This window comes from Copadichromis virginalis, linkage group LG16, assembly GCF_057382275.1.
Source record: "Copadichromis virginalis isolate Kocher_CV1m ecotype Utaka linkage group LG16, C_Virginalis_male_GT1.1, whole genome shotgun sequence".
NCBI classification, from domain to species: Eukaryota; Metazoa; Chordata; class Actinopteri; order Cichliformes; family Cichlidae; genus Copadichromis; species Copadichromis virginalis.
The window spans coordinates 29,416,206-29,432,564 of NC_140633.1; the positions used below are offsets into that span (position 1 = coordinate 29,416,206).

The window sequence follows — 16,359 nt, forward strand, 5'->3', positions numbered from 1 at the left end:
GTGTGATCTGCTTTAAAGCTTAGGTTGCATGCTGTGAGGTAGTATAGTAAAGGAAAACACAAACTCAGTATACGCATATAGGTCAACATTGCATATTTATTTATTTATTTAGGGATGTAAATTTTTTTGTTGTCAATCCTAGGAAAGAGGAACAGTGATATTAGAATTGTTTAAAAAAGTTTTTTGCATCACATCTTCCTGATACATGAGGTATGTTTATTATCTTTTGGGGGGGGGGGGGAAAAAAAAAAAAAAAAAAAAACAGGGAACATCTATAAACAAAAATCTTGTGTTGTTTAATTTAGTCCACAAAGTGTCTCCCACTCTTAACACTAATATAGTAAAGCCAAAGGTGCACTTTGTTGCTGAAGGCTGCATTCAAAGAAAAACTACAGTCTGTTAAATAGACTGGTGTCCTCAAGTCTATACGCAGTAATCAGTGTATGCCTGACTTTTATCAGATGTGGTTTTTTACTTTGTGTACTTCGATATCTGACATTTTAGGTCCAAGCAGTTCTTATAGCCAAGCACACAGGCTGGGGGAAGAAAGAAAAAAAAAAAACACTAGCCAGCAGAGGCAGTCCTGTTATAGTTACTATTCAAGACTGAAGGGTATTCCTCTAACTCATGCAGCAAATGTGTTCCAGCTCTGAGACTAATTTAACCATTTGCTTTGGTGCTGCTTGTAGCCTTAACAAAAACACAGCAGTGTGCAGGAATCAAATGCTGAAAATGATTTTGCAAACAAATACAAACTATACAGAAATGCTAAGACTAGAAAACAACATGCAGCATACGATGCACTGATGACATCAAACAACCTGGTGTCAGATTTTGCTTTGACCTGAGATAAGAAAATCTTAATTAAGACGATGTGACACATTATAGAAACTTAATGGAACGTTATTGCACTGCTATGCAATGTACAATGAAGCACCATACTAAAAATTAATTAAAAAAAAAAAACCCATGAAAGGCTAAGTTTAAAGAAAAGCTCAACTCCTAAATAAGAATAGTTTCTGTAAACTTGTTCAAGGTGAAACTAAATACACTAATATCCTATTGAATTAATGACCAAGTGTACATTTGGTACATTTTGGTAATGTACACTTCTAAAGACTTTTTTGTCCAGTTTCTGTAGACATGCTGAAATAAAAAGCTGGATCAACAGCACATTATTCACATACAGACAAACAGAACAGCGACCTTGTGAAAAAGTACAAATATGTCTCAGTAGCATAAGTAGGCAAAAAAAACATGCAAAGTGTCAGAGTGCATCCCGAACGGGTTTGGTTTTGATAAATGTTTCATAATTTTCTTTTTAAAACAAATAACTGTGCTAAAAAACCCAAAACACAGTAATAGCACTTCTGCAATTTACAGTGGAATACCTGGATTAAAAAGAGGGTTGAAAAGCCACATAGGCTAACATGCATAGAGGAAGAATAAGTTTACCTATGGTTGATAGGAAGACAAACTGATCCATACATTTAAATAAAGTCTAAGCAGCAGACACTGGATATGTCTGTGTGTTCTACACAGTGCACACAGAAGCTGCTCCCTTTGCTGACGTAAATCAACTACTCATTGAGTGCATCCTATGCTGACCAACTAGGACAATAAGAGCAGCACAACCAGATTTCATTTGTCCCCTTTAAAAAAAAAGCTCAGAGGTTGTTAACCGCAAACAAACTCAAAAAGGATCATTATTTACAAAATCTTCACCTTGCATTTCAGATTCTACAGCCACAAGCTGAGTTGTGACTATATAATATCCACACCTATATTCGATTTCATTTAAAAGATAAAAGGAGCAGCAGCTAATCCTTCCTTTCCCCACAGAATGGAAAACCAAACCATTTAAATATGTAGGTTGCAAAATGCTTAAATGAAGGACCAGAGAGAAGAAGGTGCAGTCTGCTGCACATGAATGAGTGTTTTTCTTTAAAGTTCAAAAGGTTTTCTTATGGCTTATAAAAGCAGTATGTTTGATAAGCCAAGTTATCGTTTCCATCTGCTATAAATATACGCACCACATGAATAGCTCAACCAGTGTTGAACTGGACAGAGAGGAATGGGATCATCTATGAGTCCTGAGTGGCTGACATGGAAAGGAGAGCCACAACTATGGTTACAGATAATAAAATATGTTTAGTGTGCATTTGATGCTATCAAGCTGCTGGAGTACACCATTCATGTGTAGAAAATACTGAGATGATCTTACCAAATTCTCTAGTATTTACACAGCATCAAAAGATGGGGTGTAGGAGCTTACAATGAGAGCAGAATGTGCTCCTCATGTCACAGGGACATACATTATGTTCTGTATAAAACATACGCATGGTTAAGAATAAGTGTTTTTCCATTTTGTACAGATTCAATCAGAAGACAATGGACGTAAAACATGTAGACGTACATACAGGTAGGTGTGAATGCATTTGTGTGTGAGCTCAGTGGGTGCTGTTGGAGCTCCAGTCATAAGGGAGAAAACTGACTTTGGTCTTTCCAGCAGAAACGACGCCCTGCAGGCTGGTCTTCTTTGGTGAGTCACCCATGTGATCCAGCACCCATCCCAGCAGCTATGAGATAGAAGGGGATGCAACAAAAAAAAAAAAAAACATTAAAAAAAACAATTCATCTATTTTTCCTACAAGAAAAATTCAGGATCCATACATGTGCACACATACAGCTATTAAACTTAAAAATACCTTCTCATCCGTGCCTCCAAAATCAGCTTTGTACCACTTAAATATCTGACTTAGGTGCACTTCTTTTTTTACAGAATCTACCACACAGGCGTAATCATTCTCCAGGAAGGCCTCGGCTGCTGTGCGGAGCTGGCTGTCAATGTCCTGAGAGGGGCGAGCACATAAGAATTAATTTCTGACCATTCAGGGTGCCGCGATTATGGGAGACATTATAAGAGGCAAGACTTGGGAAACCTGATATGAAATCTATGGGACAATTTCACAACTGTAAAAACTGTGACAGAAGAGGGAGTTTCCAAGTGTATTTATTTTAGCTAAGCCTTCTCAGAATCAAAAAAACTAAAGCAAAATCACTTACTTGTGGTGTGTATGTTTTAATAGGTGGACAGCCCTTTGCACCACAGTTCAAGGCAAAGTGAATCAGTGGCTCAGCATCTGGAAGTGCCACCTAGTGGACAACAAGAGACATGACCTTTAGTTAACTAAAGAAAACTGTCACCACATAAATTCAGCTATCAAAATGTGAATACTTGAAGTCGTGGGTCCGTTTTGGAGAAGGGTCTTCGAAGCTGTGCGACACCTTTTCTGTTCCCTCTAAGAATGCCATTCTCAATGTCCTGCAGCGTGAATACCTCTCCTCCAATCAGGTAGCTCACATAATTGAAGAACTACAATTCAAAACATTCCTAATTTCAGCACATAAGTCTTATTGATATTACAAAGGAATTCTGGGGGAGACAGTGTAGCTGTGTAGTCCTACTCTGTATCTTTGCCACATGTTGGTGGGAGCCCCTAGGCGTAGGTACCCATGGATGACTAAGGCATTGTAGATATTGATGAAGAAGGCCAGCTTCTCCTCCCGGCTAAGCGACAGCAACTCCACCCTCTGCAGCTGAATAGCTAGCTCACAGTAACGCTCAAAAACAGGATTTGCTGACATGCCTTTATAGTCCACAGACTGTGGGAGCATGGACACAAAGTACATGCATTTAATTTAACCGTTTGTACAGGGATAAAGTAACAGAGAAGCATTATCCTGTCAAAATATCTTGACAAACAACCTTGAATGTAGGTCACAAAAAGACCTGCAGTGAAAAATACAGTAGAAATGTTTGCAGACAAGTTTTTTCTGTTTGCCAAAGTGAAACTTCATATGAACACACAGCTTGCCCAGTGCAACAGTACACACTGTGTGGCACAGATCCAAATGCACTGTTGCTTTTACAAAATAGCAACATGCACTCAGTGAGCATCAGGGACAACATTACCTTGCCATCGGCAGAGAGATGCTCCGAGAACAATTTCAGAATCATCTCCCGTAAAAGCAAAGAGAGCTCAGTGGCTGGCAGGAAGACAAAGAGAGAAAAACATGAAATAAAAATCAACATAGTTCAGAGTCAAAATATTAAACAAGAGCTGGGAAAAAACAAAACAAAGAAAAAACAAATTGTGCTTTTTATCAGGCGCTATAGAAAAAAAGGAAGCTGGGTAAAATCCTGCTGGTATCATGGTGTGACTCTACAGGTTCTACAAGTGTGCAGCTTTCAGGTATAAACACGCCAACACAGAGCCAGCCAATATGACTCACCACCACCATTGCAGAAGTAAAGGAATATCTGACAGGAAATTAAAACCAAGTATTAATTTGACCCAAGCCCACAGCAAAGCAGGAAACTGTTGTGAAACAGCCAGCAGCTGACATTGAAATCCAGCTAGGTTCTTTGCAGCCTGATACACTTTATGCATAATATCATCATAAAGCATTATTTATGATCAAATATAGTTTATTTATTTAGTCTAAATTTGCTAAGTTATGTTAATTCACTGATGAAGACAGTGAGTTTAAGTATTTTTTTAAAATACTGCATAGATTTTCAAGACAGAGAATGCGCTCAGTCACGCAGGCGTTGCAAGCTAATGAGCGAATGATGTTTTTATTGGATACACCATATTTCAGCTCTTAAAGCCACAAACCCAGAAGGATCATATGCTAAGTTAGCAGCAAAGAAAGGACATGGGTTAGTAGAGTGCTGAAAGACACTGCTCAGAGTGAACCTGAAATGCGATACGTGCACACTCCAAGCCTTATCTGGTCCTGACGTACCCTGCATGGGACTGCAGGTTGAAGTCGGTCCTGCGTTGAGAGCTGAATCATCCTCCAGTAGCCTGTACAGTGCATCCATGGTGTCTTTTCCTTCGCCAAAATTGCCATCCTGCTGCTCACAGCCATGAACTCTGATCATGTACTTCTTCTTCAACAATGCCTGTCCAGTATTACAGGCTGCAGCCCTGGCTAGTGTACACATAGCCACAATCAAGTGCTGACAGAACTGAATTTGACTATGTTTTGTAAGGATAGGGGCGCTTGGAAAATTGCATGAGATTTTACCCATATCACTGACAGCCTTACTTACCCATGCCCTTCTCTTTTTGCAGCCAGTCAACCAGCTGACTTCCTGAGAAGCTCTTTTTGTATAAAGTCAGCCCCCTCCTATGACTGCCAATCATGCTGGCATGTTTGAGGTCTTCCACTAGGTCTGCCAACTCATCTCTCTCACACGTAAATTCTACATGCGTGGAATTTCCAGGTCACACATGTATAAACACACAGAAATATAATCATGTTCACACATGTATGAAAGAATTTGATAAACGATGTAGTTCTGCATCTGTGAAAAAATGTCTCGCTGGTGAGAAAAGGTATTGCCTGAGCTGGGTAAACTTCTGGCTTCTTTCATTTCAACACAGCAGCATTGCTTTGGTTTGTAAATGAGATTTTTGGAATATACACTACTGAAGAGGAATTAAGTAAATGTGTAACTGTGTATATATGGCACAAGCATTACTAAGATTTTTTTAAGCATCAGACCTCAGTCCTGTCTATTATATAAAGTCTGACAGGGATCACAGAGACAAATCATGTTTCCAAAGAAATATTTACACGCACAAATGGCAATTTCATTCTTTCTTCTCCCCCCCCCATTATATTGTACACTTACCTGCCACTTAATTAGGTACACCAGTTCAACTGCTCATTGATGCAAATATGGAATCAGTGAATCTCATGGCAGCAACACAAGTCTTTTAGGCATGCTTCTGCAACATTTGGATGGTTAGAATCTGGTATAAGGAACGTATTGTATAATATGGTTCTGACTGTATATGTAAAGGGTGTCATTGTTAAAAAGGCAAAACTGTAAGTACTCCAATAGTCTATACATCTGTGCAAACACTAAATAAAACTGCTCTATCAGAAGCAGCTCACCTATATTACACCAACTACAATCTGATGACTTGTTCTGCTCTTCAGTGCATTATCGTTAGGTGCCAGAGATGTATGTGTAGTACCACGTACTGTTGATTTTAATTAAACTTCACAAAAGCTAACATTAAATTTCAATATTTTTCTACAAACACTGTTTACACTGTACATATGAGGTGCTGTGGGGCAGCCCAGCACTACTAGGCTTATCCAGAGTTTCAGGTTTCCCGTATCAACTGTCCGTGTTGGCATTTGGAGGAGTAGAGGAGCATGGATGTAAGACACACACACACACACACACACACACACACACACACACACACGATGTTGCCTAAAAATGGCTTTTTCACTACATCAGCCAATGCTATTTCATAACCACTCTTTGCTCTTGGCTCACCTTCAGCCAACAATGACTATGCATAACCGGACACGCTGACTTCAGACCATGCTTGTCTATTTCTTGAAAGATAGGCAGTTAATATACTAAAATATCAGAAGGTATTTTACAAATATATTTAAGAACCGCATTAAAATGTGCCTTAAGAGCATTTTTGACTGTAAAGGGAAGGAAAGGAAAGTAATGATCTTAAGCAGGCAAAAACTCTTAAGAATTAATTCCTTACCTCCTTCGTTCTCTGAAGCTGTATGCTCTGACTGACTCTGTTGTGGCAGAGGTGGTGCATCTGCTGGAAGGGGCTCTTCCTTCACCAGACTTACCAGCCTCTGAAGCTCTTCAGGTGACTACAGAAATTACAGTATCAATTCAAATTAGTTTTTCTCCCCCATTTTTGGACATTGCTTGACCTCTTAGTTTACTGGTCATTAGGGACCAGTAAACTAGTGGTATCGTCAGAAATGTTTTCCTTTTCCTCACCAGTTTCTGCAGGTCGTTGTTACCTCCAACATGAATATTGTTAAAGAAGATCTGAGGGACTGTGCTGCGTCCTGTCAGCTCCTTCACCTTTGCTCTCAGCTCTGAATGACTACCGAGGTCTATGTCACATACAGGCACTCCCAAGCCAGCAAGGGTGGTCTTGGCCTGCGTGCAGTGTGGGCAACCCTGGATTGAATACACAGTTATTCGCCCAGGAGCACTGCTCTCATAGTCTCCCATCGGAAATACTAATGGAAAATCAAGAGAGAAAGATTTATACAATTTGAAGAATGTATGCAAAAATAGATAATCCCTAAGCAGAAAACATACCCAACATGAAGCACACTTTTGGCCTCCTCAATTTGTACAAAATGTAATAAACTCCTTGAAATACAATTATCTAGTTTTAGGCTTTGTGTACATATATCTAGTGTATACTGTTTATATGTCCTGCCCCTGTGACCCGGCCCCAGATAACCAGAAGAAAATGTATGGATTGTCTCTAACAACACAGAAAAGTATATATATTGAAAAGTATATATACACAGGTTGAAATATATAGATACACCGCCGCTAATATTAAGTTAAGTTTCCCTTAGCAAGTTGCACCTCAACAAGACACTTTTGATATCCATTATGCTTATGGCATAACTGTGCCTAGATATTAGACCACTATTCTTGGCAGAAGTAGTCCACACATTTTCAATAAGTTTGAGGTCAGGGCTTTAGGAAAGTCAGTCCAGAAGCTTAATGTTTAATGCTTAATCCATTTCAAAACTAGTTTGAATGTAAATGGTAAATGGCCTGCATTTGTATAGCGCTTTTCTAGTCCCTAAGGACCCCAAAGCGCTTCACACTACATTCAGTCATTCACCCATTCACACACTGGCGATGGCAAGCTACAATGTAGATGTTTGTTTGGGACCATGGTGGTGTTGGGACATCCAGTTATATTCAAGTTTTAACTATCTAGCTGTTGATTTGAGGTGAAGTTGAAGAATTTGAAGGCAACCTCGTTCATTATTCCCAGCCCCAGAGCATGATACTACCACCACTAGACACTGGCAGTTTCTTCCTCCTGCTCATTTCTTAATATTTCCTTGTGTTGAAAGCTGGCCAGTGTGATGTGCATGTCCTGCGAAATGATTTTTTTTTTTTTGCAATGACACAGTTCCTCATTCCTTCTGACAGCTTTAGCTTTGAAGTCTATCAATATTTGTCTATGCGACCCAGATGCTAGATAAAAACCAGCAGGAATAGGTCAATGTCTAAGGTACGTTTCTGTGTCATTGAACGTACACATGTCAAATCCCCTGATTTGCTCTCGACAGAAACCTCCAGATCTAATCGCGTTACCACGATCATACACTGATTTCAAGAAAAGTATCAAACTGTAAGATGTAAGATAGTTCAATTCAATAAGACCAAAGATAAACAGTAAATACCAACGTGTGGTTGAATGTGAATCCCGACAGAAGGGAAAATAATATTACATACCCTAAAACATTACTGTAAGTGGACCAGCAGTTTAACTGAAAAAACTAACAAGAATGCCTAAATGTTTAAGTGACATGTAAATAAGCGGCACTGCACTAACAACATACCAGCTAAGCTAAACGAATGGATAACTAGCTGAGGGTAAATTAGCAAATGATAACAATACATTACCTTTCGGGTTCACTAGCTTCACAGTACGATATTAAACTGGAGAACGGATCCTCTTAGCCTCGTTAAAGCATGTTAATATGATAGCGTGACGCCAGCTAAACAGGCTGACCAGCTCTCCCGTCCGAGCATCGCTACTGCGCAGGCTAGCTGCTAGCTTGGTTTATGATGCCTTCAGGAGCTCACCGTACACTTCAAATTTCAACGATTGATATTTTGGTATTTATTCTAATGAGCCTCTAATAACTCAAAGAAAAATGGAGAAAACTTCCCTTTTTTTTACGTAATAATTACCATAAAACGTGTCAGTACACAGCACCAGTTTCCCTGAATGATACAGCAGAAGACACTGCACTCTCTAGCTCCTACTTATTAGTGAGAGCAAAAAGTAATGGAAAAATGTCTTTTGTTTGTTTTGCTTTCTGTAAGTAAATATCAAGATTCCCATATTTTTTACAAACCTAAAGGCAGCGAAAGCCCTTCTGTACTACATTCGTGTTCACTCTGTTATCGTAATTTCTAGCTCGGTGACAATTGCGGTGTTGACAATACCTTAAGTTGTCTGCCCTCCGAAATATTGCGAACGCATCAACGTAACATAGCAACCAGTGTTTTGAACGGATCCCGTTCCCACTACTGCTTGTTTCCGTACGGAGAGATTTCTTGCAGGACTCGCATAGACGAAACCGCCCCAGTGTTTTCGTTTTGCCAAAAATGTCAGGACTATCAGAAACAGAGCGTGCTGGATTTACGAAGATACTGAGCCTAATGACAAAATGCGACTTACTGTCACTCAGTGATACGGTCACGAATAAGATGATAGTCGTGGAAAACATTACGGGTAAGACTTTTATTCAATTTCATATGGCAAAGAGGAAGTCAGCTTACCTTAAGTCTTTACTGGAGCCCAGTGAGTTACATAATGTCCTTAATCAAGAGATTTGTTGTATACCTACCAAGAAATAACAAATAAATTGCATCAACAATTTCAGTGTTTTCTCACCTCTGCTGGATAGATAAATAAATGATTAGCTTATCCTACTCTGTCTGATCATTTTTCCACTGCAGAAGCTAAAGAAACCATTCTCGCCTTCACTAAAAATGCCGAAGAGCTCCTGAGGAGGAAAAAGGTTCAGCGTGACCTGATATTCAAGTACCTGGCTACAGAAGGTGTGGCGATGCCCCCAAATAGCGAGAAACACATGCTTATAAAGAGGACCCTGGAGCTGTGGTCCTCTGTAAAGGTAACTTGACACACGAGAGAAACAGAAGCCACTGCCGCCAGTAAATGTTTTATTTGGGGATAAGCCAAAGGCGACCCATCTATTTTATAAAGGATGGAAAGTATTGTTTATTGAATAGTGAAGTTCAGTGAAGTGAAGACATGGCACTGATGTTGGTATGCCTGGAAAGAGAAGACATAATTAGGGTTATTCACACACAGTGTCCTCACACACCTTTATAACAGTTTATATATTGCTTTGAAAAAGTAATCACCGAACAACAGACTGTGCCACCCTTGGCAACAAGAACTGCAATCAAGCAGTTTTGATATTGAATAGGCCATTCCAAAAACTTCATTTTTTTTTTTTTGAGCTATTTAGAGATGGAGTTCCTGTTGTGTTTTGGATCCCTGCACTGGTGCATAACCCTAGTGCTCTTGAGCTTCAGGGTGCAAATTGATGGCTGGACATTCTCTGGACTTTCTGGTAGAGAGCAGAATTCATGGTTCAATCAGTCAGGGCAAGGCATCCAGATCCCAAAGCAGTCCCAAATGATCACACTACCACCACAGTGTTTGACTGCTGCTGGGGTTTTTTTTGTTTTTGTTTTGTTTTTTATGAACTGCTGTGTAGTAGTTCTACACCAGATGTAACAGGATGCAAACTTTCCAAAAAAGTTAATATTTTGTTTTGTCAGTCCACAGACTATTTTCCATTGTCTTGACAATCAGAAAGATGTTTCTGTTTTTTGTTTTTTACTTAGGGCCAGGTAGGGTTGGATAGCTTTTTACTCATAATAAATGCAAACATCATTTAAAGACAGCATTTTTGTATTTACTCTGGCTATCTTTGACCAATACTAAAATGTGTTTGATGATTTGAAGCATGTAACTGTGACAAATATGCAAAAAAATAAGAAATCAGGAAGAGAGTGCTGTTTTTTTTTTTTTACAGCACTGTATATTGATATTAGAATTTGTACTTCCCAAAATTCAGGGTCAACACCAGCTCTAAAATCAAGCCTTACTCAGACTTTATATTTTAGAACCTGTTGCCATTCCATCAAAGAACTGACCTTCTAGCTAATATGGGTGTAGTGCTCTGACTTGTAGAGACTGAAGATCATATGTAACAACAACCTCTCATTTCTTTATGGAGGTGGTGGATGAAAACCCTCAAGGAGAGGCGGCTTCCTCAGATGTGAACTGTGGGATGGGCTTTGATCCGCTGGTCCTCGGCCAGCAGTTCTGTCAGTGGTTCTTCCAGCTGTTGAACAGTCAAAACCTTTCACTTGGCCAACAGCCCCAAGACTGGGGACCACAACATTTCTGGCCTGATGTGAAGTTACGTCTCCTCTCCAAGTAAGAACCTCATTAGTAGTGAAAGCAAATGAGAATTTAAATAATACTGATGTTGTTGGTTTATAATCTTATTCAGAGTAGTCCTCTGTTTCAGGTAGATTATTCCTTCTGATTTTCTTCTTACAAAGCATAGAGATGAAGGTAAAACAACCCCAAAACACTAATCACAGAGTTATGTCTTTCTCAGAGCTGGCAGTGAGCAGATGGAGGAGTTTCTGGGTGCTGATCTGGTTAGTTGTCGATTCTTGGCACTGACCAGGGATGAGCGTCTCCTCTTTAGTCCCAATTTGGATCCCCATGGCCTCAAAGCCTTGACCTCTCGTCATGGCTTGGTGTTGGTGGCTGTGGCTGGGACTATTCACAGAGATTCAGTCTGTCTGGGAATCTTTGAACAAATATTTGGCCTTATCCGCTCTCCTCTGGACAACAACAGCTGGAAGATAAAGTTTGTCAACCTGAAAATCAGAGGGCAGGATGCTCTTAGTGGGACAGATGTGCCAGCACCTGCTTTGACCTACAATTCCAGTGAACTGCAGCTTCTCTGTAGCTGACAGTCAAGATAGATTAGTTTTAGATTTATTAGTTTTATTTCCTTTCACATTATTTATCCAAAAGTGGTGGTTTGGCCTTTTGGTTCTACTCTACACTCATCTTATTTGCATGAACACTTATTTTCTGGGCATTTGGGACCTCATATTGCATCTAATAACTCATCTGATACAACCCTATCTTCTAACTTATAGGCCGTCATGCAATAATATAAAGGTAGACTCAAACTGATGCATTTAAATTGAATATTTGCATCATAACATGCAAAGCAGAATTCTCAAAGATTATCCTAGAAGGTAAATGGATGGGCTGCTTTAAATATACTGTACCTTTTTGCAAAGCATGTAGTGCTTTGGAAGCCTGTGCCTTATGTAAAATATGTTCAATGTATACATTTGTGGTATAGTAACAGTTATACTGTCACTCAAAAGATCTCTTAGAAATGTATTTTTTAGGAAAGAAAAGCACATTAAATTTTATTTCAGCTGTAAAAATGAAAAGAGTTGTAAGTGACTATGGTTTTTAATTGACTATGTTCATGCAGAGCAGCCAGCATTTCAGTGTCACAGCAGGACATTGAGATGCCTAATGCAGGTTTATAATGCTAATAGGCTTTTTTTTTTTTCTGAGATGGCACAACTGAAAGCAGTTATACTTGTTCAAAAAACAGTAAGCAAGAATAGGTATCAGCCTTTGCATGTTTTATTGTCTGAACAAAAGCAACCAAATATCTTCTGAAACTCTTCAGGTTATTCTCGTTTAAACAAATTCATGCTTTTTTCATGCTGACAGTTGTTAAAATGCATCTTCCCTCACAGAACACAGCAAACTAACACAGCAGTTTTATCCGTGCCAACATAACTGCAAAGGATTTAACATAAACTTGCATTAGGCAGCACAATGTCCCAACAGATGGTTGTAGAAAATGGGCACCTGTGTGATATGTAGGCATTTTATTCAAGTTGTTCGCAATTCCTTTAATCGGTGCCATTCACAACATTTCTCAATAATTTACTGTTGGATTAAATTTAATTTTGAATGTATGTTTTTTTTTTTAAAGGAGTTTTATGAGTAACAAACTTTTGAGATGTAACGTAGCCATTTATTAACAAATAAATATCTGTCTTTATGTGACACTACAAAGTCAAGCAGTGTGCTTTCATGGCTTTTCATCCCACAATGTTTACAGATAAACAGTCTGTTAGAAATACCAACAGAGTAACATAGTTCAAATGTGCATATAAAAATATTATAATTTCAGCTAATTTGTTCCTGTTCAGTGCCAGGTGTTAAGTAGTTTAATTAAATGGCTGGAAGTTGGAGATTGGAAAACATTGCTGTGAAACTGACTCTCCTTAATGAACTGAATTACAAGTCTAAATGGTGCTTTTTAATTTTGCTGTTTTAAGGATCTCCCAGAACAGACAGTTATACTTTTTTTTCCTGCTGCTTCCTTTAGGGGCAATCAGAGTAGCTCATCTGCTTTTATCTCACCCTGTCCCTACCCTCCTCCGTGTCTGTCACATCAACCCTCTGCATGTCCTGCTTCCCTACAGCTATTAATCTTCTCTGTGGTCATCTTCTTTAGCCCCATATTCAATGTCCTTTGTCCAGCTTATCCACTCTCTCCCCTCTGCACATGTCCAAACCCTCTCAATCTCGCTTCTCTAACTTTGTCTCCAATCCGCTTAACCTGAGCTCTCCCTCTGATGTACTCATTTCTAATCTTGCCCCAATGAAAATCTTCAACTCTGCCACCTCTCAGTGTAATGCATATACCGCTGAATCACTTGCAGGTTGACTGGTTTTTTGGTACCAAACTCGTCATCCTACTATTCCCAGCACTTGTTTAGAAAAACTGGCTTTGTGGCATTTTTAAATTGTGACCAAACAGTGCAGCTGTGGGCAAAATAAAAACATGCTCCCTTTTGTCTAGGAATTGTGTTTGTCAGCACAACGTTTGCCTGATGAATCTAAGACAAATTTAGCTCAGGTTAAACCACCGCAGTGACAGTCAAACAGGTGATGCCCTTGAATATTAGAGAGATAACCTCAATGATCATCTATGAGCAAGCACTTGGCAGTGGCAGAAAGGAAGACCCTGTTAAAAGGAAGAGACCTCTGGCACAGGTCTTAGGGAGGGACAGTCATCTGTTTCGGAGAGAGTAGGAGAATGTAGAGAGACCCCGACCAAACAAAGCATTTGAAAGAGTACACAAAAGTTGATGACATGCAGTAGTACTATATGAATGCATCAGGAGTAAAAAGATGAGTTGAAAATTGGTGCAATCATGTAGGCTTGCTCTGCCAGCTAGCCAGAGCCGGCTATCATAGAGTATATTATAGCCTGCCATTGCTGCTGTTCACTCGTAACTTTTAAAACTCAAATCTCCACAGGGTTAATGTCTGAGATGTTGTGTCAGCGGTTAATGTCCACATATTTAGCCACTTTCATACTCTTTGAGTAGGTTTGATTGCACACAAGCTGCCACACCACCCTAGAAGGGCTTTACTGGTTGGTCAGACATTTCATATAAAAATATATGACCAAATGGCACATGACATGAATTCATCTAGACCCGCTTCAGACAGCTGCGGATTTGAAATTTTGCTGGATGGGATGAAGAAAGCAGATCGCTTTTCCACACAACGTGCCTAAGATCATTTTACACGTTCAAACTCACCTGTGCTGATATCATGTTATCAGGTATATGTGCTATATGCTAAACATGTGACCTGTATCAATGCTTCTTTGCATTTGTCTCTGAAGCTTGTTCTAGTGTGACTTTTGAAAATAGTTTGGCAAAGCTCGTTAATACTCATGGTACAAAAACTGGGTCACATTTGAGCAACACCCGAGCAGCATCCAGTTCTTGCTTTTTTTCTCATAAATGTTTTTTTTTCAGCCATCTGTATATAAAAAATAAAGACAAACGTGACTCCTTATTAATGAAGTGGATCTGTTTTTCCATCGATTCTCCTGCGTCACTCTAGCGAGGGCATGTGGGGTCTAGTGGGGGCACAGAATATGCCAGTATGACTCTGTGGCTTTGGTGGGAAATGTTACATGTGGGAAATTATTCTTGGCAGCCTCTTTCAAAGGCCCCTGGAATACTTAATATCTGTGACTGTATGGGTCGGAGCCACACGGGTCTTTGTGCTTTATAGGGCCATAGTTGTGGCGAGGCGAAACCACTGCAGCCATTGATCTCAGCCTGTTCACCTCTCAGAAAGAATAATAACAAGCTGCTTGCCTTCTGTCTTTATGGCACTTGGCTTCTCTGCGTTTTAATAAGCGGTTTGGCCACGGGCGCAGCTCTGACGCACGGGTTCAAAAATACCGCTGCAGTGGCGTCTGGTTAGAGTTTTGACTCCAGAGAGTTTCCCCCACCACACTTTTCGCTTTACCCTCCTCTAATAGAGAAGTGTGTTTCTTATAAGGAAACATGCTAAAACTCAGACCCACAGTTATTTGAAATAGCTTATTGGTGGTGAACCATAGAAACTGCTTCTTTAATTGTAATTACATTTTTTTTCTCTTTTACAACTGTTGAGATATATGTTGTGCTCCTAGAAGAGACCTCATTAGGGGTGACTTTATTTATTGCTGAATGCTGATAGGCTGATAGATTTACAGATTTATTGATGCCCAGGTGTTTTCCCCTCCCTTCCTAAATGGCTTTAGCTGTAATGTTTAAAGTTGAACCCACGGACTCCCAGTGTCTTCTCAAACCATTTAACAAATCCTTGAATTGGTTCCAGGCATTTTATACATGTATAAAAATGATCTTGATATTTTACTTTACTGGAAGAGACTACAGTGCACTTGTAGTCTCATGACAACATGAGGCCAGAAGGGGGCACTCAAACTCCACAAAAAAAGGGCAAGGCTGAGCCACAGGTCACAAAAAGCAGAGGAAAAAAATAGGACTTTTAAGATCACGGAGGAAACTAATCAATTCATAAGAGCAATCTAAGCTGAGCTTATGTTACTGGGCAATTTCTATATGGCTGCATCCGTGAGGAAAACTGTAAATATTTCAAGCTTGAATTGTCCTCCATTAAAGTAATGGGGTTCTAAAAGAGAGAACTGTTGGCTTTCATAGGCAGTAATTTATCTGGACCGGTGAAGGTGTTAAGAGACAGCTTTGACACAATATTCTCTGCGGTCTGCATTCTCTGGACAACAAAGAGCAGGATTTATGAATTGAAAGCAAAAAGAAAAATCAACTAGTGGCCAATGACATTTCTCCTGCTGACAAAACACATTAGAGGAGAATTCAATCAAAGGTTGACAGTTATTTTATCATCTTGTTGGACTTGCCCTCCAACCCAGCAGTGTTTCATAAACCTGCACACACTAAAACTGCACAGAAACAGCTACATAACTTGAGGCTGAGGAAATGAGGTCAACATTGTTTGGTGTTAAAGTCTCACTCTGTCGTTCTGCAACGCCATATTTCATCCAGTTCTGTGGAAGGGTTCCATTTTTTTTTTTTTTTTTGCGGGGCTGACACACAGCTGTGCAATTTATGCTGATTATTCAGCACGTTTTCTCCCACTGATAACTGCACTGAATCATCGAACGTCTTAAAGCAGGAATTGATGGATGCTGGGTCAATATGAATAATAGGATTTGGACACCTTCAAATCAAAATCTGTGATTGGTGGGAGGGGACTATGGTTAGCCAGCAGCTGTATATCTGGTGATATAAAA

The 16,359-nt window shown here is 39.6% G+C and overlaps 2 protein-coding genes across 4 annotated transcripts; one reads left to right on the top strand and one right to left on the bottom strand.

The window, feature by feature from the left end:
- Window positions 1–103: 103 nt before the first annotated feature.
- Window positions 104–9,114, bottom strand: LOC146691037 (uncharacterized). 3 transcript variants are annotated; one of them, XM_085434326.1, is made up of 11 exons: window positions 9,062–9,114; window positions 6,845–7,092; window positions 6,594–6,711; window positions 5,123–5,275; window positions 4,813–5,001; window positions 3,977–4,050; window positions 3,469–3,666; window positions 3,239–3,376; window positions 3,067–3,156; window positions 2,709–2,852; window positions 104–2,579 (listed from the first exon to the last, which is right to left on the bottom strand). In XM_085434326.1, exons 2-11 carry the CDS (start codon window positions 7,082–7,084, stop codon window positions 2,451–2,453), a joined length of 1,473 nt encoding a protein of 490 aa, XP_085290452.1. In that variant the 5' UTR covers window positions 7,085–7,092; window positions 9,062–9,114; the 3' UTR covers window positions 104–2,450. The 3 variants fall into 3 exon arrangements, with proteins under 3 accessions (XP_085290452.1, XP_085290451.1, XP_085290453.1); XM_085434325.1 differs by lacking the exon at window positions 9,062–9,114 and adding an exon at window positions 8,513–8,694; XM_085434327.1 differs by lacking the exons at window positions 4,813–5,001; window positions 5,123–5,275; window positions 9,062–9,114 and adding an exon at window positions 8,513–8,694.
- A 15-nt stretch (window positions 9,115–9,129) lies between these two features.
- lg16h3orf38 (linkage group 16 C3orf38 homolog) lies at window positions 9,130–12,776 on the top strand. Its single transcript, XM_085434328.1, has 4 exons — window positions 9,130–9,350; window positions 9,578–9,753; window positions 10,891–11,093; window positions 11,281–12,776. The coding sequence occupies exons 1-4, from the start codon at window positions 9,224–9,226 to the stop codon at window positions 11,642–11,644; spliced, it is 870 nt and encodes a 289-aa protein (XP_085290454.1). The 5' UTR covers window positions 9,130–9,223; the 3' UTR covers window positions 11,645–12,776.
- The last annotated feature ends 3,583 nt before the right edge of the window (window positions 12,777–16,359 follow it).

What these genes read in the sequence shown, in the direction of transcription:
- LOC146691037 (XM_085434326.1), bottom strand. Translation starts at nt 7,084, where the DNA reads ATGGGAGACTATGAGAGCAGTGCTCCTGGGCGAATAACTGTGTATTCA. An exon ending in AACCTGCAGTCCCATGCAGG is followed by an intron (nt 4,051 to 4,812) that starts GTACGTCAGGAC and finishes TCTTCCTGCCAG; the next exon opens with CCACTGAGCTCTCTTTGCTT. An exon ending in ACATGTGGCAAAGATACAGA is followed by an intron (nt 3,377 to 3,468) that starts GTAGGACTACAC and finishes TTTGAATTGTAG; the next exon opens with TTCTTCAATTATGTGAGCTA.
- lg16h3orf38 (XM_085434328.1), top strand. Translation starts at nt 9,224, where the DNA reads ATGTCAGGACTATCAGAAACAGAGCGTGCTGGATTTACGAAGATACTG. An exon ending in AGTCGTGGAAAACATTACGG is followed by an intron (nt 9,351 to 9,577) that starts GTAAGACTTTTA and finishes TTTCCACTGCAG; the next exon opens with AAGCTAAAGAAACCATTCTC. An exon ending in AAGTTACGTCTCCTCTCCAA is followed by an intron (nt 11,094 to 11,280) that starts GTAAGAACCTCA and finishes TGTCTTTCTCAG; the next exon opens with AGCTGGCAGTGAGCAGATGG.